The 27,603-nt window shown below is 39.7% G+C and overlaps 1 protein-coding gene across 1 annotated transcript; it reads left to right on the forward strand.

Moving 5' to 3' along the window:
* Window positions 1-456: 456 nt before the first annotated feature.
* On the forward strand, window positions 457-27,600 carry crb1 (crumbs cell polarity complex component 1; the record flags this gene model as incomplete). Its single annotated transcript, XM_084117400.1, has 13 exons — window positions 457-541; window positions 5,698-6,298; window positions 6,859-7,050; window positions 8,119-8,258; window positions 8,483-8,665; window positions 10,206-11,135; window positions 11,411-11,964; window positions 12,329-12,494; window positions 13,904-14,819; window positions 16,558-16,602; window positions 18,613-18,735; window positions 18,940-19,066; window positions 26,718-27,600. The coding sequence occupies 13 exons, from the start codon at window positions 457-459 to the stop codon at window positions 26,934-26,936; spliced, it is 4,281 nt and encodes a 1,426-aa protein (XP_083973526.1). The 3' UTR covers window positions 26,937-27,600.
* Between the last annotated feature and the right edge of the window lie 3 nt (window positions 27,601-27,603).

A 27,603-nucleotide genomic window follows, 5' to 3' on the forward strand; every position in this document is an offset into this window, starting at 1 on the left:
GCTGGACGTTTAAACACTAACCAGAAGGCAGTGTACATTCTTACCCATGAATCCCGGCAGATGGCATGGTCTATTTTGCATTAAATTAACCTTAAGTGCTTTTTGAGAGAAGTCATTAGACTGAAGTATGGAAGGCCTTGATTGCAAGAGGGTTAAAAGTACTGCGTAGTAGCATTTTGTCTGCCGTCGCGTATTTAATATCCAATGTAATCAATCATCACCTGCTGATTAATATTCAGACAGCATGCCTGATGGCCTCTGTCTCTGTTCAAGTCTTCACCAATCCCCAGAGGCCTCTTTGTATTGAGGATACAGAGAGTTGCTCCTCATTGGTGCGTATGTGAATGAGAGCATGCTAAGACTCAGAGAGCCTCAAACAGACACACACACTAGAGGATGCTTGAGGAACACACCGTGATCATGTCAGCTTGCCTACTATCACAATGACATCTAACTATGGATATGGATCTTACGGTTTTGGGTTCGATGTGGCTCAGATTAGTTGTATGTGTCTTGTTTCTTCTTCTGCAGTGGACAGAAAGTAAGTACTCCAGTCTGTTGCTTTTATGCAGTAATGACGTCATTCTTAGTCCACTTGTTGAATGTTCTAGTGTCAAAGAGCAAAGATTTACTTATATGAGATACTAAAACATTGACCTGCAACTAATTTTAGTAGGCCTACTACATTTTCTAAATAATTAAACAACATGGTGGTTTTTTTTACTAGTATTTGTATTTAAACGTGTAGAAAGTCTTCTAAACACTTAATGATGGTTAATACTTATGTGTGTGTGTGTGTGTGTGTCTAATTTTCTTCTTATATGGATGAAAAAGACTACCTAGTGGCTTAATATTGTTCCCGTTTGCTTTGATACGGCTCCGCATGAGTGTGGTCAGAGGAATCGTAACCCTGGACGCATCAGCCGCAGTGGCACTTAAGGACATAAAAGGCTGTGCATCAAAGACACTTAGAAACAGAGCAGTGCTTTTCATTTTCTAGATTCTGGTACATTTAAAAGGATTGTGATTTGCTTTCATCACATGCACACACACAAAAAAAGGCCTGGGCATTTAAATGTTTGCATTTTTACCGTTTGTACAACATTTGAGTTTGATACTTTAAACTGTATGTATCTTAGGAGGATTATAGAGCTCTGTTTAAATGAACATATGGTTTGACATCCTTGTGTTTTGGGATAATACGTGTGGGCTCAAGTTGAGCGCTGGTCTAGACTTCCAATAAGCTGATTTTACAAAAATCCCCCATGCAAAACGGCCAATTTGGGTCCCAAAACCAGCTGGCCAACAACTTAAAATATAAACGTTTGATTTGAAGGTACAGAAATTTGAGTCTATGCTTAAAAGTTATTGACTACACAGCTTTTTAAATCCTAAGGACTTTTTGATGCAATAAACCTACAGCAAATTTCCTCTCTGGACCCTGAATGTAAGTGAGTGGCAATCCTGATAGCGACATTGCCAAATTACGCTCATGATTGCTTGCGCTATTAGCCTTTGTCTCAATGCACAGTCTGTAATAAAAAAAACATTGCAGACTGCAGGGTTTGAATGGGGTTTCTAGACACCCCCTAAATGACTGACTTATGTCTATTGCCGGTTACCATAGCAACCCCTGCCAAAGAAAAGCTGGAAGTGTGGAATTGGTTGCTATGGGGACATAATTTGATGCTTTGTTGAGACTCCAAAGTTTGCGAACGTCCTTGCCCAGTGAGCGCCGTGAATAGGGCTGACAGAGGTTAAGCCGTTTTTTGGATAGATAACAGAGCATTGTTTCCTCTGGCATTTCTGAGAATGACCAGCTGAATACAGGATGGAGGAGGCTTTTATGTATGCGCTTTATCTAAAGCTGTGCAGGCCCTGCATTGTGTAGATTTGACCAGTCAGGTATATGCACAAACTGACACTTTAAGCTGAAGTGTGTACATTTTTTCGATGTTAAAGTCCACATGAAATCAAAATTAAAGTGTTTTGACTCTAAGTATGACTATATTAGCCTTAATGTTATCTATAAGCTAGTATGCTCAAAACAATGACAAAATTAGCATTTAGAAGTAGGGCTGCACGATTAATCGCAATTTAGATGAAATCGCACTTAAACCGATTTGGCTTATCGTGATTATGAAATCGCGAATGCTGCGATTATTTGTTATGCGCAGCTTGTCAGTGACAGACAGCAGTAGTAAATGCTTCTCCATCTGAAAGCACAGTGAGTTTGAGTCACTTATAACATGCATTTGAAAAAGCAACACCCGTCAAACATCTTTCCAAACATGAAAAGCATTAATGAACCTCTTGCCCGCCAAAAGACATTTAATAACATGCTTTTACTCCAAACTCACTTCATAACAACAGTTGAGCATCCTTCTGTGAGATGATGTGGCTTCTTACACAGAATAAGGCAGTTGTGTGTTTATTAGTCATGTTTAATCAAAGCGATGATGCCCGATAGAGATTTCCTGGAATGATATCATATTTCATATCTGGCGTGTCTGCGTGAGAGCGCCCTCTGGCGTTCAGATGGAGCAGTATTTACTACCGATCAGCTGCACTGCACTGCACTTACACACTGCGCATAAAATAATCGCAGCCTTTGCCAATTCGTGTGTGGTTTCATTGCGATTAATCGTACAGCCCTATTTAGAATATCTAAGCATTCAAAACATATAATCTCTCACTTCCGCCAATACGGATCAATGATTTTGATGACATCACTCTGCATTTCAGGCTTCTCATCAGATTTACTGTCCAATCAGATTCTTTTTAGAATCTAAAGCATCCCGCCCCCAATAAACCTGATACTTTCTTTACAAAGTGACATCGCCAACTACTGGCCTGGCAGCAGAATACAGCGATTTTAATAATTTTATTCTGTGCGCGACCGGGGATTGTTTTGACAACGCTGTCGTCTGTACATGAAAAAACGCAAAGAAAAACGTTTAGCTTTTAGTACATTGTTGTCCTGTAAACTTACACTAAAGCTCAAACAGTAGGGCATGCCGCTTGCAATGGCCAGGTTATGGGTTCGCATTAGGGAATGCATAAACTGATCAAATGTATTCCCTGAATGCAATTGTTACGGGGAAAAAGTGACTAACATTACATTCAAGGTATAGTCTACATTGAACGTAAATTGATAATGAGATAATGACAGAACTTGTGTTTTGTCAGTGTACTGTTCGATATAGACATCATTAAAGTTGTGTATTTTAATGATGTCTATACACAATCACAATCTAGGATACACACTTTTAAGACCACACAAACTTTTTCAGAGAGGGGCTGTCTTGCACCCTGCCACAGGCGCTAGTTTTATCATACAAACAAGATAAACTGACTGCATCAAGTTAAAGCGCTTTCTTAGGTTTGGCTTCTGTTCGTATATAAGCAATGATCAGCTCTCATTAAAGGGGTCCAGCAACAACAGCTATCCTTAGTAGATGGGACTAACAGGTTAATCCCATGCAGTCACATAAACCCCATGATCTGATTAGGGGTGCTCAAAGCTCATATTCACAATCGCAGATACACAACACAGCACAAGATCATCAACACGATTCTAACATGGCTGCATGGACAAAGATGTTCAATTTAGGGGATTTCTCTTACAGTAGGTGCAAGAATTGTACCTCTATTTGCAGCACTCCAGTATATGGATATTAACAATCATTAGGCGCGTGTGATTATTAATTCTGTACGCAAATCCCCCATTGTCACCAATGGAAGAATCACCATAACCAGAGTGGTTCTTAGTAACTATTTTAGGATGGGTCAAGCACAATGCAGGCACAAGGCTTCATCACCTGATGTTTGATTGGCTCTGAAGCCCAGTTGGCTCATTAGCCAATTCATCTAATGCTTATTGGCCTTTTGTTTCAAGCTTGTTGGCCGTATGTTATCTGTTTGAAGGGCATTATACAAGGACAGTGCGGCACAATATATGCAACTACAGTACTAGAATCCTGAAATCTTGTTGAGCTTTAAAGTTTAAAGAGTGACACCTTTATCGAAAACAAAAGACAAGAATGGATTCATAATAATAAATTAGCTTACTGTTGTTGCTATGTGAAAGCAAGAATTCAAAATATAGCCTTCTTACTAATTTATGTAGACTAATTTAAAGTATGATGCTCTAGGATAAATGTGGTGTAGTATAAAACAGCTATGAGTCATGAACTGATACATGCTGTATTTGAACAACAGTAAATGTCAATTTGACAGTGTATTTGCTAACTGACCATGACTCAGCTAGCATGCCAGTGTCACACATCCTATTAAGCCGAAAGTATACTTCTGACACTGAATGAAACTTTGTTGTGCGCATGCGTGAGTAATGGAGTGTATTTTGAAAGGGAAAGCATTTGGCTGTACTCAAACTAAAGTAACCCAAATTATAGCAAATCTCGGCTGTGTGATTGTTTATATCACGGCAAAATATAAACTATTATCGCACATCTCTCTATATAAAGTCAGTTATAATATCCAACTTTATCCTCATAACATACAGTACACTCGCGTAAAGCAATAAATATTGGCTACCTAGCAAATCTCAAATGGCTGATTTTTTTTATGCCACAAAATTAACCATTTTATCACCCAGTTCTTCATGTAAAGTTGGATATACAAGTATTTCCGACTTTATCTGCACACAATATACTTTACTCAGCACATCTCAATTGCTTGATTGCTTGTAAACTAGCTATCGCCCAGCTTTAATCTGCTAAATGCTAATAAAAGACATGCTAAACTTTAACATGATTTTCTGTAAAGCTTCTTTGAAACAATGTGTATCGTGAAAAGCAAATAAAATGTAAAGAATAAAAGTATACTTTAGTTGAAGACAAAAATTAAGGATGTGATATTTGGAAGAATGTTCAAGAATTTTAAAGGGGAAATGTGCAAATTAACTTTTCCAAAGCTGCTGTACACTCTTAAAGGTAGGGTTGGCAATTTCGGAGAGGCTAGTAATAGCAAGCTAGCTTTGAAATCATAAAATCCCACCTCCCTTCAGAGCATCTGAAGCATAAGCTTGAACGCAGCATAAGCTTGTTGCTCGGTGGCTTTATGTCTACAACTCTGCATAGCCTTACGCAATGCGCTCATGACGTGTGATGTCCGCGCAAGCAGGTGCGCGGAGGTATGCAAATACATAAGTTGACCGGACTGAATGCAATGATTGGACGGAAAAAAATTTGGTCCTGAGACTTCCACAGAAGATATATGTACATGTTTTAATATTTAGACCACTTCTATTATTCATTGCTATGTATGTGAAGAGAGTTTCAACCAGTATAATAAAAAGTGTTTATAAAACAAACTGCCTACCCTACCTTTAAAAATAAAGGTTCTTTATTAGCATCAGTGGTTCCATAAAGAACATTTAACACCCATGCACAAAGAACCGCTTTATAGTGGAAAAAGGTTCTTTAGATTATTAAGATGTTTTCATACTAAGAAAAAAGTAGCTATTTTAAGAACTGTTTACTGAAAGGTATTGAGCTTTGGGGAACCCAAACTGGTTCTTCTATGGCACAGCTGTGAAACCCCCATTTTGAAACATTTATTTTTAAGAGTGTAACAGCATTCACATTTCATTCAACGTACTTTAGGGAAGCAGACAACTTTTCAATGAATGTTAAAGTGTTTTTTTGTTTGTTTTTTTCTTGTAAATCCTTGTAGGTTTAACACTTCTCAAGACCTCAACGCTCTGCCTGGAGAAACCTTGCCAAAACAGGGCAGAGTGCAGGGAAGCCCCGTCTGACTTCCTATGCCAGTGTCAGTCGCCTGTGCCAGCCCTGCCCAGCACGCATTGTGAATCTTCCAATGCGCTCTGCCAACTGTCCATCTGCCAGGGCAATGCGACGTGTCATCCCTCCGGCGCCCACCCAGGGGAACTGGTTTGCCAATGTGAGCCCGGCTTGTTGGGGCAGGACTGTCATTCCAGTGCCCAGCTCTGTGCTCAGGGGCTGTGCGGGGACAGTGTCCGCTGTCTGGCAGTGCAAGACACGAGCCAGGGGTATGCATGCATCTGTCAAGAGGGTTACACCGGGAGTTCTTGTGAGAAAGAGGTGGACCATTGCTCCCCCAACCCCTGCCGCAACCGCGCCATCTGCCGCAGCAGACGGGACGGCCCCACCTGCTTCTGCGTGCCTGGATTCCAGGGCAAGCGCTGCGAGATCGAGGTAAATGAATGCGTGTCGTGGCCCTGCAGGAACGGAGCCACCTGTGTGGACAAGATCGGGCACTACATCTGTCTCTGCAGGCCTGGATACACGGGTGAGTGAAAGGAGTCTGATGCACCATGTGCGACTCACCTGTTAGACTGACATGAGGAATGTCTCAACTAGTGCCAAATGCAGCCAATGCCATCTTGTGGCTGAATGATGATATTGCACTCTGAAGTGCAACATTTGTTTTATGAAGGACCACTGACAAAATGTAAATTATCAAGTATGGTGACCCTATAGTGGGTTATGCTGTCTCTTAATTGGGTAAGAAGTCACGAAAAATGAACTAGGTGTTTGAACCCAAATGCAAGAGAATAGAGTACAAGCATTTTGACAACCTCCTCGTGTGACAACAAGACCTGGTATCTTAAAACAAGTGATGTTAATCCTCACGGTTCAAATCTGCTTAAAAACATTTTTGATCAAGTTAAGGAAAAGCTGTGGGCAGCATATCAATTGCCCTAAAGACTGACTGGAAGCTTCCAGTTACAGTCTGTTTGATCCAGGATGAGGCCTGTCCAGATGGTATGTGTAATAAGCCATGCAGAGATCTCGACAAAAAGCGGATTGGCATCTTTGCACTCAACACCACTGTCTCTGATGTTCCAGGTAGCAGCTGTGAGGTTCAGATTGATGAGTGTCAATCACAGCCCTGTCTCCACGGCGGCAGTTGCCATGACCACATCAACGGCTTCTCGTGTACCTGCCTGGCGGGCTTCCAGGGGGAACGCTGTGAAACGAACATTGATGAATGCAGTGACCAGCCATGCCAAAATGGAGCTCTGTGTGTAGATGAAATCAATAGGTACAATACATTTCCATGTTAGTATTTTGGTCTCATTTCAGGAAATAATTGATCATTTTTAATCAATTTGTCCTCCATTTTTTTTAAATCATTCCTACTAGGGCTGTCGATTTAACACGTTAAATTAATTCATGAGTTATGAGAAAAAATAGCGCGATAAAATTATTAACTCGTTTAATGCGCCCTCCCTGCCCCAGACCTCCGTAGGTCATCTGACATTTCATACAGTTGATTGATGACGAAGATGACGCAAAACCTCACTGTGCGATGGAGCCAATGGAATACAGTTAGATGCCCCTAAAATTCATGTAATTAGTTATATTTAAAAATTTAAATCTAATTAATTATAGCCATAATTTCTTTATATACCATATAGGGAAAGAAATTGAAATTGTATTTTGCATAAAGAAAAGTAAGCCTATTTTTGTACCAATAACATTTTTTGATGATTATAATGATGACAGTAAAAAAAAAATAATAAAAAAAAAAAAATATAAATATATATATATATATATATATATATATATATATATATATATATATACATTTTGTAATTTACATTTTAATGTGTACTTTACATTATAATGTGTATACATGTTGGCAGTGTTTGTTCTTCCTTTAATTTATGCTGACTTAAAAAAAAAGAGCTTATAATAAGAATTGGGAGCAATTCATATTGCCGCAATGCAAAACTCTTTATGGTCCAAAAATGGGTTTAATTTTCTTAATGCAAAATATAATTACATTCTTTTCTTTTCAATGATGGGGTATATGTTTTTGGGAGAAAACTATTAATAATTTTAAATATAAATAATTGTAATATAATATAATATTAATAATATAATAATCAATTTTCAAAAAAGAAGGAATATATTTGTAAATGAAATGATAAATAAATAAAACTAGTCCCTCATTACACACAGAGTAGGTGTTAACCACATGCACTCTGTTATTGTGTAGAATAATATTATGTTGAAATGCTTATTATGTTGAATCATTCTGTGAATGTGCTCAAACCTGAAATGAAATAACCTATATACTTATATTTATTTTGAAATAATCTTATAGCTACCGCTGTGACTGCTCACAGACTAACTTTACTGGTGTTCATTGTGAGATCCCACCTCCTCCCTGCTGGTCTCAACCCTGCCTCAACGACGCCCCCTGTGAGGATGAAAATGGGAACTACACCTGCATTTGTTGGCCAGGTGACTAAAATATACTTAAAATAAACTTTAATATTGTGGCTCTGTATTCATTTTTTATTAAAAGGGTTATGTACATGATTGGTAGATGTATTTATAATGTACATGCAATACTTGTATTTCATAATTTCTTCATTTTAGAAATCATGGTAAAGGCTTAAAATAAGTTATGCAAACTAGGACACAAAGCATCAATAGGCTGTCCTCTCATATCTGCTCTGTACTAGGGTTCGAGGGTCGTAACTGTGAGACAGATGTCAGTGAGTGTGACAGCAGTCCCTGTTTGAATGAAGGCACTTGCATTGAGCGCTCATGGAAGCCACTTTATGGCTTAGAGCCCTTGTTTCCTTCTCAATACAACCCCAGGCATGCTTCCGGCTTCATCTGCAAATGTCCACCTGGATTTTCAGGTATCTCACAGCCTCATTTAAACTTTTGATTTACACATCATTCACTAAGTGTGACATTGTTAAAAAGCAGGATTAGGATAAACTGTTGATTATTATTCAGAAGAGAAGGTTGTGTTAGTCCCACTCACCAATCTATCTCAGGACATTTTCTTATATAAACCCATTTGGTTTTTTTTCTTTTGTGCGGCTAGCTGATACAGTTCTGTTTGTGTGCATTTTCTACACCCTGTGACAGATAAATTGTCCATATTCCTAAATCTAACCGATTTAAAGAAGTAGTTTCAATAAGGGAAGGGTCAAAAATCCAGGACTGTCCCAACAAATATGGTCACCCTAGTGGCTCTAAGTTCTGTAAAAATCAGATATCTGAAGGAAAACCAGAATCAATAAACCCTAATTGCTTTCAATGCCTGGCTAAATATTGCCTTTAATGAGCATATTATGAGCATCATGAGGTTGATGCAACTATACATCAGAAATTGTCTGATTTGCATAATCAAAACCAGATCAGGCATTTTATAACACATCATTCAGCGCAAATTACTGACTCTCTGACAAGTCCCAGTCGAAACAACTAAACTTATAAATGCAAAATGATTTTTTACTTTTTAGATTATACAAGAGAGTTTGTCTCTGTTACCAGCTCAGGACATGACTCACAGGCGGAGGCTATAATTGGGCTTCGCCATTGTAAGATGCTCAGGTTGCATTAGGCTAATCCCCCGGGAGCTGGCTTTGATGAGGGCCTAGTGTTGCAGTACACAGTTTTTCTTGAAGGAATGAATGTACATTGACGGCTGTCTGTTAGGATGGCCTTTGCTATAGATGGATCCATCAAAAAGCAATGTGACTGAACAGATGTGTGGCTGATGAATGGTAGACTTCTAATGCCATGGAAGCTTTAGTTTGGATTTGGAGTGTCCTGTTGCTTGTTTCAGGTAAATTTTCACAGTTTTGTTTTTGTTTGGATTTCGTTTTGGTTGTGCAATAATTTTCAGTGAGAATTCATTCAGTAGTGAATTCAGTGTGGGGGGGGGGGGGGGGGGGCTAATTAAAAACCAATGTCCTTTATTAGGCTAGTGAAAACTATTTCGGTTTGAACAAATGATGAACTTGCAATAAATTTAGGTCATCGGGTTGTGTAGGTCATCCAGGCATTTTAATCTTATGCATAACTAAATGCTCATTCAGTGAACATTTCAGGCACTTCTTTTTAGAAATAATAAAACTCCTTTGGCATCCAAACTGGCATAAAGTTGAGTGAGGGTTATACAATCAGCTTTACATATTTGTTTTCCTGAGGGATTATTGACTAAAACGTGCCCACATTATCCCTGGCGTGAGCCATTATTTAGTTATTGACCGTTTTCTGACATTGCCACAAATGCAACAAATAGTTTTAAAGATAATCTCTTATAAAAACAATACAGTCTTGTTTTAGAATTGCAGTGGGAACAGTTCATTCTTGGGCTACAATCTTTGTTAAATGTTTACTTGCAAGAAACTTGACTGAATTCCACTCTGGGCTTTCCCATTTCAGGTGCCTTGTGTGAGAAAAATACTACTGCTTGTACCACCAACCTGTGTCATAATGGAGCCACATGTGAGGACTTTCTGGGCAGCTACAAGTGCATCTGCCCATCTGAAAGCCATGATGGAGTCCTCTATGGTGGCCTCAACTGCAGCGAGCCCCTGGTGGGCTGCGAGGGCCAAGAGTGCCAGAACGGGGCGGCCTGCATGCCCTTCCTGAGCGAAGGTGTACATGGTTACGGTTGCATCTGTCAGCCAGGCTACACCGGCTCTTACTGCCAGACGCCCACTGTATTCTCCTTTGAGACAATTGGAGGATTCCTGCACCTGCAGACGCCGCTGCTGGGTGCAGAAACATACTTTAATATCACACTAAGCTTCCGCACAGTGCTAGAAAACACGGTACTCTTCCAGAGGGGTAGCGAAGGGGTCATTCTCAGCCTAGAGCTGCAGGAGACACACCTGCTTCTTGATCTTAGAAGTGACCCTCAGACAGACACAACCAGCTGGACTCTGACGCTGCCTCAGGATGTATCTGATGGCAAATGGCACACAGTAGAGGCTGTACTTGGAGAGGGTACCCTTCTGTTGCAACTGCTGGAGCCATGCCAGGATGCAGATAACTGTGGTGCAACAGCCCAAGTGGATACCAGCGCCCTTGAGCTGGAGTCAGCTCTACAAAGCACCTTTGTTGGAGGATTGGATGAGGGAGGAGGCACCGGCTCATTCATCGGCTGCATGAGGGACTTGTTTGTGGACTCGCAGCTCATGGTACCGGAGGACTGGTTGAGCAGCTCAGCGGTGAATGTTGTGCAAGGCTGTAGCCATCATGACCGATGCCTTTCTGGTCCATGCGAGAACCATGGAGAGTGTGTTAACCTTTGGCAAGGTTACCAATGCAGATGTCTGAGACCGTATGTGGGTCAAAACTGTGGTGATGGTAAGGACACCAGGGATTGACCTCACATTAACTATGTCTACACTGGAAGCATCCACAGTGGTGTTGCGAATGCCCTTTCTGTTAATTAAAGCACAACAGACCTATGTCGTGGTTGCTTCTAGTGTAGACGCACTGATAAACTATAAATGTAGAAGATCATAGGATAAAACTTGGGAGAATCTTAATGTTTCCTCTAAAGGTCCAAGTTACAATAGTAAAACAAGAACAGTTTTAGAAACTCTTTAAGAGTTGTATGTCTTCTCTTCCTCACACAGAGTATATTACTGCCAGATTTGGCCTGGAAGACTCCGCAAGCTATGCTGTCTTCACCATCAATGACCAACTGGAATCAGACACGCTCTATCTGTCCATGTTCTTGCGTACACGGAAGGAGTCTGGTCTTTTGGTGCTGCTTGCCAACAGCACCACTGAGTACTTGCAGATGTGGCTGGAAAAGGGAAAACTGACAGTACAATTCACTAACTTGAAGACTTTTACTGGTGAAAGTGTGGTTAACGATGGAGAGATCCATTTTGTCAGCATCACCATCGAGGAGGGTATGATAACTCTACAGGAGTCAGAACATGAATTCGGAGCAATGGATGTTCAACCTGTTTCTGTTCAGATTGGAGATGTGATCTATGTTGGCGGGCTGGTTGATGGACAAGAGTCATCTGCCTTCGGTGGTTACTTTAAAGGGTGCTTACAAGACTTGGAGCTCAATGAGAGGAAGCTTGAGTTTTTCCCACTTGATGCTTCTGTGATGTCATACAGACCCGACCACATGGTTGATGTTACCGCAGGCTGCACCAGTGATGACTCTTGCTCTGTAAGTTACAATGTTAAGTGTCATGAGCTCTCAACTGCAAAAGGACAATGATTAGCTTACATCAAATCTGGCAGCTTTGTAGACAAACCTGCTTATCTTATTTAGCTCTGTTATCCTCTTTGGACTGGATAAATGTTTACAGTCAAGACTTTAGCCATGTCAGAAACTAATCCAAAACAGATTCAAAAGATGTTTGTGATCTGATCTGATTTGATTAATTGATTAATTTAAGTCCCTGAGCATTTTTTAAAAATGATATATTTGATCTTACATCTTCTAAACCATTTCATATATTTAATTAATTAATTCATTGGATCATTTTAATGACTGTTTTGTATCTGTCACTTTTGTTTTTCCGTGCCAGAAAAATCCTTGCCAGAATGGTGGCATGTGCTTCTCTCTATGGGATGACTTTACCTGCAACTGCCCTCCTAACACAGCAGGGCAGCACTGTGAAGAGGTGAGCTGGTGCGAACTCACCCCCTGCCCACCCCAAGCAATGTGCCGGGCCCTCAACCAGGGTTATGAATGTGAGTATTTAGGAACATGTGATCTCAGATGTATAAAACACTAGCCTGGAAATCCAGACCTAAATCTGAAAGATTAATGGTCTGGCATCGACTAATGAAAATCGGCCAGCTCGAGGGTCGGCACCAAGCATGCATTTGAAAATCTCACTGCACGCAATTGGATAACACTACGACCAATCACAACAATAATCCCCATACGCTTAGCTACCAGCGGAGCTAACTGGTAGATTAGACTCTTGCCGTATCTGGTCGGCAAAACAGCAAAAACGCCCTTCTTGCAAAGGAACGATTCGAGCACCTTCTTCTGTTCCTCTTTTAGATAAAAAGCCAAGTCTAACTCGTTCATTGTAGTGGCCAAAGCCATTTCAAACAACTGTCGTTCATCCATAGCCATCTTGCAATATTTACTAATGACTTCGACGTCACAGCGCTGTCGTCATCTAGCCCGCCTATATCAGAAAACCCGATGTGATTGGTGCAGCTCGGATACAAGGGCATATTTAATGAGCATCATTACTCGACGCCAGAGTAAACTCGCTGAGCAAATTCAACTTGTGCTCTCGCGAGAACTCTGGATTTCCAGGGTAATAAAACACAGTATTTTAGTATTTTAATATTTTATTTTTGACTACTACGACAAAATGAATGGTTACAGAATTAAGATAAAATTAAGAATTTTGGATTAATACCCTTCCAGGTTTAAAAGGTTAGTTTTGCCAAAAATGAAAATGATTCCATAATTTACTCACCCTCAAGCCATCCTAGGTATATATGACTTTCTTCTTTCAGCCAAAGACAAGTTATTAGTCTATTAGTGACAAATTAGAAGTCTATGTCGGAAGAACTTGAGTTTGTTGTCCAGCCCTAATTGTTTGAACCACAAAAGGCGTCTTCTCTCACCTAAGCTTACGCTATGCCTACGTCGGGTCAAGGGTCACTCTTCCGCCGGAACAAGACTCATGTACGGAAGCCAGTGATGATAGTTTCTAAAGTTATACACATGGATATTTTCTTACTAAAACACATAGCTTCGCTTTAGGAGGCCTTTATTAACACCCTGGAACCATATGGATTACTTTTATGATGGATGGATGTTCATTTTTTGGCTTCAAAATCTGTGTTACCATTCACTCCAATTATTAAACTTGGTAGAGCCAGTATAGTTTTTTAATATAACTTTATGTTTGGCTGAAAGAATAAAGTCATATATATATACCTAGGGCGGCTTGAGGGAGAGTAAATTATGGGATACTTTTTGGGTGAACTAACCCTTTAAGTTGCAGGCTAGGCTTGGGAAAGAGACTAGCTGGGAAATGAGATCTTGCAGACTTTAACTGAGATTGTTTTGCGAATAAAAGTCTGAATCCTAGAAGTGTTATGTAAACTACATCTGCCTTTATTCTACACAGGCATTTCAAACGGGATTTTTCTGGACAACACCACTCTCGTATACCGCGGGAATGGGCTGATCTCCCGCCACCTGACCGGCATCGTTTTCAGTATCCGTACACGTAAACACAATGCAGCAGTGTTGCATGCGGAGAGTGGGACAGACTTTGTGACGGTATCCATTCAAGATGGCTTTTTGGTGCTTGAGCTTTTAAGTGGACCTTTTTCTTCACCATCTTTGTCACCAGTAACCCTGCACAGCCCAAGGCCAGTGGCTGATGGAGAGTGGCATGGTGTAGAGCTGTTAATGGCCAGTCCTTGGGCTAACAGCTCCCAGTGGATGATGGTCCTCTTAGATGAAAAGAATGAGACTACTATATCCGACTCAATGACGGGAAATCTAGACTTCCTCCGAGAGGGAATAGATATCATGCTAGGAGGACTGGGAGAGTCTGGCTGGAATCTGATTGGTTGTCTGAGTAATGTTGAGATTGGTGGAATCGTGCTTCCGTATTACAGTTCAGCTGAGGTGAGATTCCCACGTACACAGGAAGAGAAGTTCAATAAAATATCAGAGAAACCTGTCCAGACTGGCTGTGTTGGTGAGATGGTGTGTGAACCCAACCCCTGCCTGCATGGAGGCATCTGTGACGATCACTTCAACCTTTTCCACTGCTTCTGTCTTCCTGGCTGGGGCGGTGATCGCTGCGAGCTGAATACAAACACTTGTGCCTCCAACCCCTGTCAACACGGACACTGCAGTGTGCAGAACCTTACATACAGCTGCACATGTGAGAGTGGCTACACCGGCACCAACTGTGAGGTGAAGGTGGACGTATGTGCCGGTCAAAAGTGTGCTAATGGAGGGACCTGCTTGCGTGGCTTAAACAGCCACTCATGCCTCTGTCCCCACAGGTTTACTGGGCCAAATTGCAAGTGAGTCTATTCGAATGTGTCTCAAGCAGTTGTCTAGTTGACATGTTCATTATTACTATTGGTCATACTTAGGGTTAGGGATTTAAACAAGCCCCTATCCTCAAATCCAGCCCTGGAAAGCCAGTGCCTTGCAGTTTAGCTCTTTGATTAGAGTTGGAGCTAAACTAAAGACTACAGATATAGAAAAATAAATAATAGGTTCACTCCTATTACTTATGAATGGGAGAAACTGCATGGCGGAATACGTCCCACCTTCTAAGTAAAAGAGCCAATCGCTTATTGGTAAAGCCATTGCTTCAATACGGCTGCCGTTAGAAGCTCCAGTTCCCAGACTCATGTTTAAGACTGCACGTCTAGTGTGAAACGTCTGGTCTAGTGTGAAAAATACATTTTATTAACGCTATTTGAGCATAATAAACAACATTTATGGGACAGTTGATCTCAGATTTTGTTGCTGATTTCAAATATGTTATTTAATTGTGAGTTCGGCTAGTAGTTTTAGAGATTTCGGGATTTCCCCATTCAAATAGATAGGATTTGGTCTTGGATGCCCAAAATAGCTCTCCGGAGGTGTTGCAAATATGGCCGCCGAGTGAACAGACTTTCCTTGAAAGGGACTTTGGCTAAACTCTGCAGGGCACTCCAGAGCCAGATTTGAGGAACCTTTCTCTAACCTTAATTGTTAAACTTTGGCATGTAACTGGTCCCACTATTGTTGTACAAATATGTGTGATCCTTCATATCATGTAGTTTATTGAAGAGAAGTGTGTAGTTGCCTGTCAATGCATCTGGACTTAACGGGTGGGCAATTAAACAAGTGGAAAATTTTCATAGACTAAACCTGAAAGAGGGACCTGAGGCACGCCAATGGACCAAAATATCTTTGAGTCATGAGAGAGGGCTCTTCTAACTTTGTCTATTAAGCTACCACCAAGACTACCCTAACACTGAGGTGGTGAGTTTTGCGAGGCAAGCATCTTGTTGACTGATTTGGGTTAAGCGTTTACATCTAAGTTTAGCAGACATTGCGGAGGTTGTGTGCATCCAAAGACCTGATTTAAGGCTTCTACACAAAGGCAATCCACAGGTATGTCTGTAAGAAATCATGTCATCTGTAAAACACTGAACCAAGTCAAGAAGAGACTTGCCTTAGATATGATATCAACCTGGTGTTAAAAAGCCACAGCTAATCTCAAAAAGATACCCCACTTTTCAAAGGAAAGAGAATGCAGACAGAAATTTTGACTTTGTACATCGGAACAGGCCACAAACCTCATACAATGATTCCCATCGAATAAACAAAGCAACTTGAATGAATCAAGACCCCTAAGGGACTGATTTGTTTTAAAGGTAATGCAAATCATATAATTGCTTTTATGGTGTTGTTTATGCTAGCGTGACTGCAGAGATGTGACTGTTGCCATACGTGTCATTTGAAAGTGGTAATGGTAATAATAGTGTCTGTTGAGAGTGCCCATCCTCCAGTGGTTGCGTTAGGCCTTCAGGGTGGCATCTAAGGCAAGTCTGCAGCCATTTATCTCATAAACATGTTTTGTTGCCAGACTGCTTCATAGCACTCCTTTGAAACTGCCTTGCAGGCAGCTGGGAGACATAATAGATCTATCTTTTCCCCACTGCAGAGTTAGAGAGATCTTTGGTGTAAAGTTTTGCTGCATAAAAAAAAGAATGACGCTTGCTGTTTGTTTGTCTCTTTCCTGTTCCCTCTGTCTCACAACAGCACTCTGATTGAAGAGGCTCCGTGGTACGTAGTTGTCAGGAGCATGTAAGTGGCGTTTTACTGTTGACTTTTTTCCTTTATTTTTTATACGTTCTCCTTATTTTCTTCTTTCATTCATTCCTTCCTTTCTCTTAATTCTTTTCATTTCCATTTCTTAATTTGCTCTATCATCCCTTCTTTCCTGTCATCCTTTCTTTCTTTCTTTCTTTCTTTCTTTCTTTCTTTATCACTTCCTTCTTACTTTCCTCTACCCCTTCTTTTTTGCCTTCCCTCCCTACCTCCTACTTTTCATTTATTCTCTCCATCCCTTCTTTCTTGCTTTCCTGCTTACTTTCTTTGCTTCCTTTTTTCCTCTACTTTCCTTTGCCGTCTCTCTATCCTTTTTTCCTTCATTACTTTCTGCTTTCCTTTTCCTCTTTCTTCTTTCTTGCCTTTGTCCTTCCTTTCTTCTTGATGCAATGAGATCCAGTCGAAGAAGCTGAAGGAGAATTATTTATTTTATTGAAGAAAAATAATGATTAAAATAAATGAATAATCAATAACTAACAAATGATAATCAACTTTTAATGAACGGAGTACAACTCTAAAAATGGGTCTAACAATTACAAGGCTAACATCTATAATTCAGAAATTCTGAGTATAATAATCTCTGCCAGAAGAGATCATAAAGACTGGAGATCACCCAAAGTAACAGAGAGCTGGAAGAGCAGTCAGAAGAAGAAGTGAAGTGAAGCCACCACATATCAATGGCCCTATATATCTGTAAGTGTCGGAAAAACTTACATTCCACTTAAAGATCTGTTGTTAGTGTGATGAGAAAGGTCAAACTGAATTATCATTGTGTCAGTGATATACATCTTCCTACTAAGAGGTGGTGACAGGTCGTCGTGACCGTTGCAAAAGAGACAGAAATAGATGCACGAGGTGTGGTTTTAACACCTCTGGAACAAAAGAAAGCGAAGCTTGCATCGTGCAAAATAACATTGCAGGAAAGGTACATCTAGTACCGTGAATCACAAATTCTGAGAACATTGTCACTTGTGCAGCACTTGGCAGGCGTCCAATATTTAACCCAACAGGAGTATCTTGTCATATAGGAACATTTGACTATAACAGTTATATCCTCAAACAGTATTACATTGATAAGATGAAATGGAATAAATTAGTAAATACTTGAATATATGATGAAGATTATGTAGAGTAGGAATACATGGATAAATAAATTAAAAGATAATATTGATAAGCAATCAATCATAAATGAATAAACGATAGAAGAAATGATATGAATGAAGACATTATCATAAACATTGACCATTTTGGATACACCACTCCTGTTCAAATCCTTTCCTTCTTTTACCCTTTCTTTCTTTCCTTCCTTCCTTCAGACTACTTTCCACTGTCCTTTCTCTCTCTCTTCTTTTACCCTTTCTTTCTTCCTACTTTTCTTACTTTTTCTCTATCCCTTTTTTCTTGCCATCCTGCTTTCTTTCTTTCCTGCCTCTTTCCTTTTTTTCCTTAATATTTTTCTTTCTACTTTCCTTTCCCTGAATCTATCCCTCCTTTCTTGCCTTCCTTTCTTCTGTTTTTTTTTCTTTTCACCCTTCCTTTCTTCCATCTTTCCTACTTCCCAATACTTTCCTTTATCTTCATGTCTGTTTCTTTCTTGTTGTTTTTTCATTCTCTCCTTCCTACTTTTTCTGCCTTTCTGCCTTAATTTCAGATTGTCTCTGTAAAATAAAAGAAAACCACAATGAGTAACATTTCCTTTCCAAAAACCCCTTATCTGTCACATCATATCTTTGTCCGTACAGAATAACAATGGGGGTCTTCATATTCAATGTTAATCCCCATATAAGGTGTCAGTTTATTGTATTCTCTTTGTCTTGTGGTCAGAGGTCCATTCACATGCTAATGTCATTATTCTAATAGTAGGCTAATCCTCTTTTGTGCCGGACAAAGCGCGGGGGGGGCGCTTACGTGGGTCTCAGGAGGAGAGGATAGCTTCTCCATCATCTGTTATGTTTCTTTCTTTTCCCTCATCCTCCCCATCCCCAGACCGCCCAAGCTCCCGGTGTCCATCTGTGGTGATGAACAGCAGAACCACACATGTTTCAATGGAGGGAACTGTTCTGACACCAACATGATGTGTGACTGCCTCCCTGGGTTTTCGGGTCACTGGTGATTATTCTTTCTCTTTCTTTGTTCACATGATCTCATAAATACATGCTAATGAATTTCAGAGTAATAATTATGGTATGTTTTTAACCAGTTTTAGAATGATCAGGATATTTGTATTCAGAGCCAAATATTAACAACAATAATAACCGTAATATTTAAGTTCGTAATAACAAGGTTTGTTTTCACTATACATTTGTCTTTTAGGTGCGAACTAGATCTTGATGAATGTAGATCCAACCCTTGCAAGAATGGTGGCTATTGCCAGAACATGGTCAACAAGTTCCAGTGTGTCTGTGAAATGACCTTCGCGGGCGAGACCTGTGAAGTCGACGTAAGCGACCTTTACTTTTACATGGCGTCTTTGTTTTGGCAAAACCTCTTCCAGGTTCTCTCCTTCCTCATTCTGCGCTTAGACGATGAGCCAGAGGTAGACTGGGGTGAGAACGAGTAAACAGGTCTGTGGTGGGGGCCAAGAAAACGGCAAGTTTTGGGGCTTTTTCTTCATATTTCCTGGAACTAATGGCGGAAGTTCCCGCTTTTTGGCGTGTTCACACCACAGGAACTGGGAACAATTTAGTTCTAGGAACACTTTTAGGGGGACTAAATTAGCACCTACTTCAGAGTAGAATCTAACCCAGCACAATAGGAACTACCAATTACGTAAGTGTACGCTGATTGGCCAAACGCATGCGAAACAATGGCATTCGCCATTTTTTTAAAAAGCTGTGTACACACACCTATATATTTACTCTATGAACATGGAAAACACAGACTGATGGACCAATGCCGAAGTCCAGGCACTTCTCTACCTTTACGCTAAGGAGGAAATCCAATGCGGCTTTGAAGGCACCAAGCAAAACATGATTATGTATTTCTGCTAAGCTAGCGGCATTGGGCATCAACCATACAGCAAATGCTATAATACTTTTTAGTATACTGTTTACTTTCTTTGTTTAAAAGTTCTATCTAATAACACATTAGATATGTATTAGACTAATGAAGATTGGGAGCGCTATGTGCTCAGGCTCTGCCGTACTCAACGTCGTCAAAATAAAAGTCCCGCACGACAACCAGAGCGACAGGACATAAGCGACGGCTTACATAACTTCAGAGTTCCTACTGACGGTGTGAATGCAACCAGGAAAATGGTTTTTCCCCCTGCATGGGGAATATTTAGTTCTCCAGGGACCGCCCTGGTGGCTAGTTCCTATAACTGTGTTCCTATAATTACCCAGTGCAAAAGCCCCTTATAAGTGTTTTCTGTACAGGTTTAATAAGCTGGAATGGAATGCTGATTCAAACATTTTTGCTCTGTTATTTAAGTTCCTTAGATATTTGATATGAATATATATATATTTAATTAAATGTAAATAAAGTATTTATCAAGTAAATGTCATTGTAAATATGAGTCTTTTAACCATGGACAGTGTTATTTGTTGGTTTGGGAAAAACAGTGTGCAATGATCAGGTGTGTATCTGTATCAGACCATTAGATGGCTTTTCAGTGAAACCGCTTAGTGCCTTAAGGTGACTCAGTGTTCATAAGTGAGACTCTGCCAGGCAGCACATTTATCAATGGAAATGTTGTTACAGGATGACCTCGTTTTCTTCCTAATCCAAAGGTTTCTTTTTTATTGTACTTTATGCAGTTCAAGTGAGAATGGTAGACTGACATGGAAAATCATTTTGAGAATACTTGTGTTGTTGTGTTTATTAAGTTTAGCATTACATAGAGTTTGTACATTTGTAATATATAATTAATATAACATGAATAATAATGTTTATAAGGCAAGGTTTGGGATTGAATTGGAATGATGCGAAGGAATTGACTGAATTGGATTTCAACATAGGCAAATTAATGAGTTTTATTGGTCCAGCACAAATTTTGCAATATAAGGAGTAATTTGGTTAATTTTGATAACTAATTGGGAGCATCCTGGGAAATAAAGTGTTCATAAAATCAGAGTTAACGTATTATATATAATGAAGTTCATTTGATTTTTAAAAGCATTATCATGCATTTGTAATTGGCGCGGTTTCTAAAAAGGACTTTTAGCACAGAAAAGATTTAGTTTATTTCTGTTATATACAGTATAATTTCATTTCATCTGTCATTTCCATATTTATGTTCATTATTTTCCTTTCCATTTTCAAGCCCTGATTTACATCCAGCAATATCCCACTATTGATCAACTCATTGCTCTTTTGTATCTTAAAATCATATTTTAACATTTTTAACTACTCTGTAGTCCTTTCCATGTATTTTTTAAACTTGCAATATGTCACACTCAGTCGTTTCAGTAGTTTGTAGTGTTGTCATGTGTTCATCTGTCTGTTGATCTCCATGTTAGACTTCATGACCAGATTGTGTACATTGTGTCTCTCACATTCTGTCTTTAGATGACTGTCTTCAAATAAAGCATTTTCTCTCCATCCCATCCATCATCAATCTGTTGTTTGTCCTTTGTCAGTTTTGTTTAGCTGTCTCTCTTCTGTCATTTACACATCCAGAGACTGTGCCAGTGGCACATCATGCAGGTTTTGAAGAATGTTGCCACAGATTTTGATAGACAGAGCCACTGAACTATGGGCGGCAGACACATCAAAGACCCCACGGCACTGTAAAACCTATGGCAGGAGTGTTGAGTCAGCAATTCGTGTGTAATCCTGACACCATAGGATGTTGAGACTAGGCAAAAAGTGTGTACTGTGCAAGTTTGAAACAAGATGAAGTTTTTTTTTTTTTTACAGCTGCAACAGTGTATCAGTTGTTGTGACAGCTTTACTGAGTTAAGTGTACCCTGGATAAATTTGATGAGGGCAGCTGATCACAACAATTTGGTTTACAATTCACCTCTACATGGAATTAGATGCTACTATTACTAGTTGAGTTCTTTAACCTCTTGGCCACATCCACACTCTTAGGCCCTGTTTACACCTGGTATTAAGAAGTGTTTTGGTTGATCGGATCACAAGTGGACGATGCTAAATACAGGTGTTAACGGGGTCTAAAATGTTTTGAGCTTGTCCACTTTCGACCACTTCCAGAGGTACTTGAAAACGGATTAGACTGGATTGCTTTCATAGTGTAAACGCTCATGTGGTCAAATGCGTTCGAACAGCCGCAAAAGACCGTCTTCTCTTCACCTACTGACCTAACATTAAACATTACGGGAAGCGCTCTAGCCAGACGGGATTTAAACTTTGTCGGCTGAAGACCCAAGTTTGGTTTGAAGACGAAAAACGCACCAAGCACAATGTTCTCACGCCATTCCTGATTTCTAACACACACTCACAGTGTTCGGCGTGGTTTTGCATCTGTCAGAGCAGAAACCAAAGCTGTTGCTCTCAGTGTGTTTTCCCGTTGTCTCCTGGCACGTTCAAAATTGTAAATTGCTTGAGCTGATTTCATACATTAGATTGAAAGATCTGAAAAAGCCCATACATTTACCCGCCCATAGACCCTCCCCTCAAAGAAATCAGGACAGAAGTGGATGAAAGTGGACAAAAGAGACAGATTAAAACACCAGGTGTAAACGGGTATGTGTCTCCCTCCTTTTGTGATCTTAATACCAGGTGTAAACACGGAACAGGACCATAATTCTTCAGTAATTAAAATGCAATTCATATAATCTCTTCTATGATGACATGTTTTAATTAGTACATTTTAATCAATTTGGATATCAATTTGGATATTCTGTCCATCATGGCCTCCTAATCATCCCCATATACTGAATGGCTTCATCACTGTCTCCTCTCCACCAATAAGATGGTGTGTGGTGGGCGTTCTGGCTCAATATGGCTGCCGTCGCATCATCCAGGATGCTGCACATTGGTGGTGGTTGAGGAGATCCCCCCTTTCATGTAAAGCGCTTTGAGTACCTAGAAAAGCACAATATAAATGTAACAAATTATTATTATTATTATTATTATTGTATAGGGTAATAAAGTACAAATTCTCATTAAAAAGTTTTGGGGGAAAAAACTGTATAAAGTAGTTTGAGAAGATGTATGATAATCATGATTAAAGAGATAATTATATATATATATATATATATATACACACACACACACACACACACACACACTGTAATATGCTTGAAAACTTATTCAATGTATTCAATATGAAATAATACTCTTAGTTAATGGTTACACATGGATTTTAAATATTTTAAATATTTTTCTTGGCAAATATTTAAATTGACCAAATGATATTTATGTGATTGATGAGCTGAACTGATATCACAAAGCTTAAGATTATTGTGACTGAATACAGAAAAGCACGGATACATTTAATCCTCTCAAGATGTCCTTATTTTTAACTTGTGAGCAAAATGCGAGTGTGAGTTAAAGATAGCCACTTTCCTCTTTGGTAATCCCATCTAACAGGATAGATGCTGGTTGAGAGGATCTCATGCTAAGACATGCTATGTGTTGCTTTCTGTGCTTTGGTGTTTTCTTAAAGACCCCATTATATCAAAATGAGACATTTATGACTTGCAGCGTATGCATAAAAGTGAACAAAACCCCTTTTAAAAGACAAACACATTTAAAATTGACAGACTCTCTCTCTCTCTGCCTCTCCTAGGAAAAAGGACTAAAAATACTGATGACTCATCCTATGCATCACAGATTTTTGTCCAGTCACGCAATTTCTCTTTCAGGTGATATCATCTAAATAACCCATAGCAATCAGAGCAGTATGTGTCAGGCATAACACAACAAAAAAATTATATTATAGGCTAGTATTATATTTTGTATAACGTTACAAAATAAATTGGCGAGTAGACCTGTGCAGGTATATGATTTAACAAATCGAGCGAAACGATTCTCTCAACGATTCATATTATGGAAAGGACTTTTGCGTACCAAGGGTATATTTACACAACAACGATGTACTGAAAACGGAAACGTTTTTCCTTTGCTTTTCTAGTGTAGGCTACAGACGACATCGCTTTCAAAACGATCCACGTTTACACGGATCCGCGAAAACTATTAAAAATGCTGTTTTATGCCAGGCCAGTAGCTGCCAATGTCACTTTGTAAAAAAAATATATATAGGCCTATACTAAATTACATCAATGCTAATAAGGGACCGTTTACACAACACCATTTTCAACTAAAAACTTTTTTAATTTTTTTTTTAAAAACTAAAAACTATTTTTTTTTTAAACCGTTTTGGTTGTTCATTTACACAACAGCAGTGTTTTGGTGGCCTGAAAACGGGTATCAAAGTGAAAGTTTTTGAAAACAATATCATTATTGTCTCAGTGTAAACTACAAAAACACAAATTGTTAAAGTCATGCGCATGCGTATTACGTGTTCAGTCTATGGGCACTCAGTGTTTTTTGTTTTTGTTTTTTTTCATAAAGTAACATCGCCAACTACTGGCTTGGCATGAATAATACAGCGTTTTTAGTCTTTTTCGCGGATCCGTGTGAACGGGATCGTTTTGACAACGTTGTCGTCTGAACGTGAAAAACGCAAAGGAAAAACTTTTCCGTTTTTAGTACTTCGCTGTCGTGTTAACGTACAACGCAATATAACTTTATGTAGGTTAACATCCTGTTATTATGAATCATTTACATTTTTTTCATACAGTTTTATTACTAATGCAATACCTTTTCTTAAAAAGCTTAAAAATAGATAATTAATGCAGAGGCAATGCGACAGGGATGCAAGCACAGTTCTTGAGGGTTAGTGTTTTATGACTGCTGAAGCATAAATGTGTCTCAGTGTGAGGAATCTGGGGGTCTGTGGTTCTGTTCCACGTCTGCAGAGAAAGTTTGTGTCTTCAGAGTGACAGAATAGTGCTTGGCCAGCAGAAAGGCGCAGCGGCGTTCTGTGTGAAATGCAACTCAGCAGAGCATCGCTGCAGGTCTGGAAACGAGGGGGAAATATATCGGGAGAAGCTTATCGCAGTGACAGGGTCGTTTGTCTGCTGGAAAATCTGGCTGTCTCTCTCCTTCTCGCTTTCTCTCACACACATAAAACATTGCATTCAGAGCAGGTGATGAGCTCAGCTCAGAGTTTCTGTGGCCATGAGCTTCTTGCCTGTCTCGGCTCCTTCAACAGATGGAGCCGGTTTGGGAAGGGCTGGGTTGGATAATCTAATTTTGGTCCTGAAGATCATTTACTCTAGAAGAGTATGTGTAAGAAGTAGCATTTGGTGGTGTATATTGACTCTTGGAACTACTATACTTTTTTTATTACATGGCTTGGTTGAATTCTAATGTAGAATGCGGTCTATTATTTCTAACACACCGTTGCCATGAAAAACAGAGCGTTGCTATGGACGCAGGATTCTAACCATAGAGACGGAACGGACTATTTTCTTTAGCGCTTCCGCTTCGCGTCGGGGTCCTGATCAGCCTGTCGGGGTTGTATTCGCTATAACAACCGCCTCGCTCTACATTATCCCTTACATATATAATAGGCCGATATGTGGAACATACTAAAATAGAATAAAATAATAAGTGCATAAATAAATGAACTAGTTTCAGACAGAGTCAGTCTGTGTTGGTGGGGATTTTACATTGATTCTTTCCACAGGTTACATTGTTATGCCAGTAGGTGGCGACAAGTGACTATATTTTTGTTTGAATTAATGAATCATTTGATTTGTTCAAAACACTGATTCAACAAAACAAAAGACTCTCTACCTGAGTGAGTCATTGAATCATTCAGTCAAAAGTTTTGTTCAAAAACACTGGATCAGTAACGAAACAATAGGTGTGTACGACTTGAAGAGGCGCTGCGCAGACCGATCGGTGTATGACATCAAAGTGCAGTGAGAACGATTAGAGAGCAGATGGCTCTGTATGCTTTCGAACCACTCTCGCGGTACTCTGATATCATACACTGATCGATCTGCGCAGCAGCGCTTCAAATCGAACACACCTAGGCTGAGCCCGAAATCTTAAAAATGCTGTCTTCGGAGGATTAATTCCAAGGTAGGAAGGCATCAAGACACGTCTGAATCCAACTTTAGCCTCACTTCCTGTCTCTTGAGATACCTGGCTTCATCTGATCGATTTTTGAAGGCAGCATAGATGTATCATTCGCTGCCTTTGATATCCCACAATGCTTGGCATTTTGTGACAGTCGAGCTAAAAAATAAAGATGGCGTCTGAAAGTTGCGGCTGGTGGTAAGTTTGTGTAAATGTACGTTTTTGACCAACGTTTCCGACTTCTGATGTCATTTCTTGCAAGAAATTAGCATTGTAGTAATTAAATATTCGCTTAGTTATCACCAAAGTTAACTTTTTTTATGTAGACCATTAAACTCTTAAGCTGCCTCAGAAGTCTGTCAGAAATCAGTTTTGTGAGGTACCTTCATGCACAAACACTGCCTACAAAGTCATTGCCTGATAATGTCAAACTAAAGAAACTAAGCAAAGATAAAGTCAACTGACTTATTCAAAACACAGACATATTAAGGAACAAAACAAACAAGTGAATCATTGAATCATTCATTCAAATGATTCATTTGAATCACTGACATATTCAGGAACAAATCATCAGTAGTTTTCGTTTGCAAAACAAAAAATGTAATCTTATTCTAACTTTATTAGCCTACTTGATGAACTCTTGTATAAAAGGCAGTATGTTTTGTTAGAAGACTTAATTTTCGCATCAGGATTGACAGTGGTGAAAATGTCAAGAGAGGTGGCAGAGGCAGTAGGATGGGACACTGGGAACAGACTGTGCCAATCGATCTGCACTGGAGAGAGTAGCCTACCTTGGTTTAAAAAAAAAAAAACTCCACACGTACCAGATTGGGCCGGATCTGGGCCGACTCTATGTTGTCTGGGATGCTTCTTAGTGTTTACCAACATCTTACTGTAGATTATACAGTTTTATTAGGTTAAGAATTAAATTGAAATAGCAAAGAGCATCTGCTCTTTGTTGTATTTACAATATGAAACTACATTTTACTGACTGCTCATCACTAACTCCGCCCCGTTTTTATTTCCTTTAGCTGAATGCAGAGAGCGTGACGTCCGCCCTGTTGCTGTCCATCAGCCTGGTGTCCATTATTCTGTTGTTGGTTCTTTTTGGTGTGGCCACAGCTTTGGTCATGACGGTGAACCGACGGGCCACACGAGGCACCTACAGCCCCAGTCGGCAGGAGAAGGAAGGTTCAAGAGTGGAGATGTGGAACATTGTGCAACCTCCACCTATGGAGAGACTCATCTGAGCCAATCAACCAATGATCGGCCAATCATGTTGTTCGTGGCTTGTTGGCTTTAGAAGATGAAGAAAAAAGGTCTCTTTATTCATTGATCATGTGGCAGCTCTCATCAGCTAGATAACAGTAATACAAATGACCATTTTTGATTGGACAATCTTTCACATAATGGATGTTTAATTTATAATATTTTGTGACAAACACTGATCATTGATATTTACCTCTGAAAAGCTTTAGGATTCGTCGATTGGTGATTTGTTAAGTGTTTAAAATAATAGTAACTTGAACATCCAATGCTGCTCAACAATCACGGCTAGTTAGAACATATTTAATAGAGTTCAGACCAATTGGATTTCATGAAAGAAACGGCTTTTTGCATCGCGTCTGGTCAGGATATATCAAGGTTTTCTATTTGTGTATTCGAGCTGCCAGCGAGCTGTAAAAGTGACATTTGCGAGAGAGAAAAACCCTAAAGGCCCGTTCACACCATGGACGATAAGTATAATGATAATGATATGGTTCCAATAGCAGGGAAACAATATCGTTGTAATGATAAAAACATTAGTGAACAAACTCCATCGCACACCTGCAGGTGATAGGTGCGTAGAATAACAAGACCAGGTAGGTCGTTTCAGCAGATAAGGAACTCCCGCATACTATCGTTACTTGCAATTAA

The sequence above is a fragment of the Abramis brama genome (genome assembly GCF_963993115.1).
Source record: "Abramis brama genome assembly, chromosome: 6".
Classification (NCBI taxonomy): Eukaryota; Metazoa; Chordata; class Actinopteri; order Cypriniformes; family Leuciscidae; genus Abramis; species Abramis brama.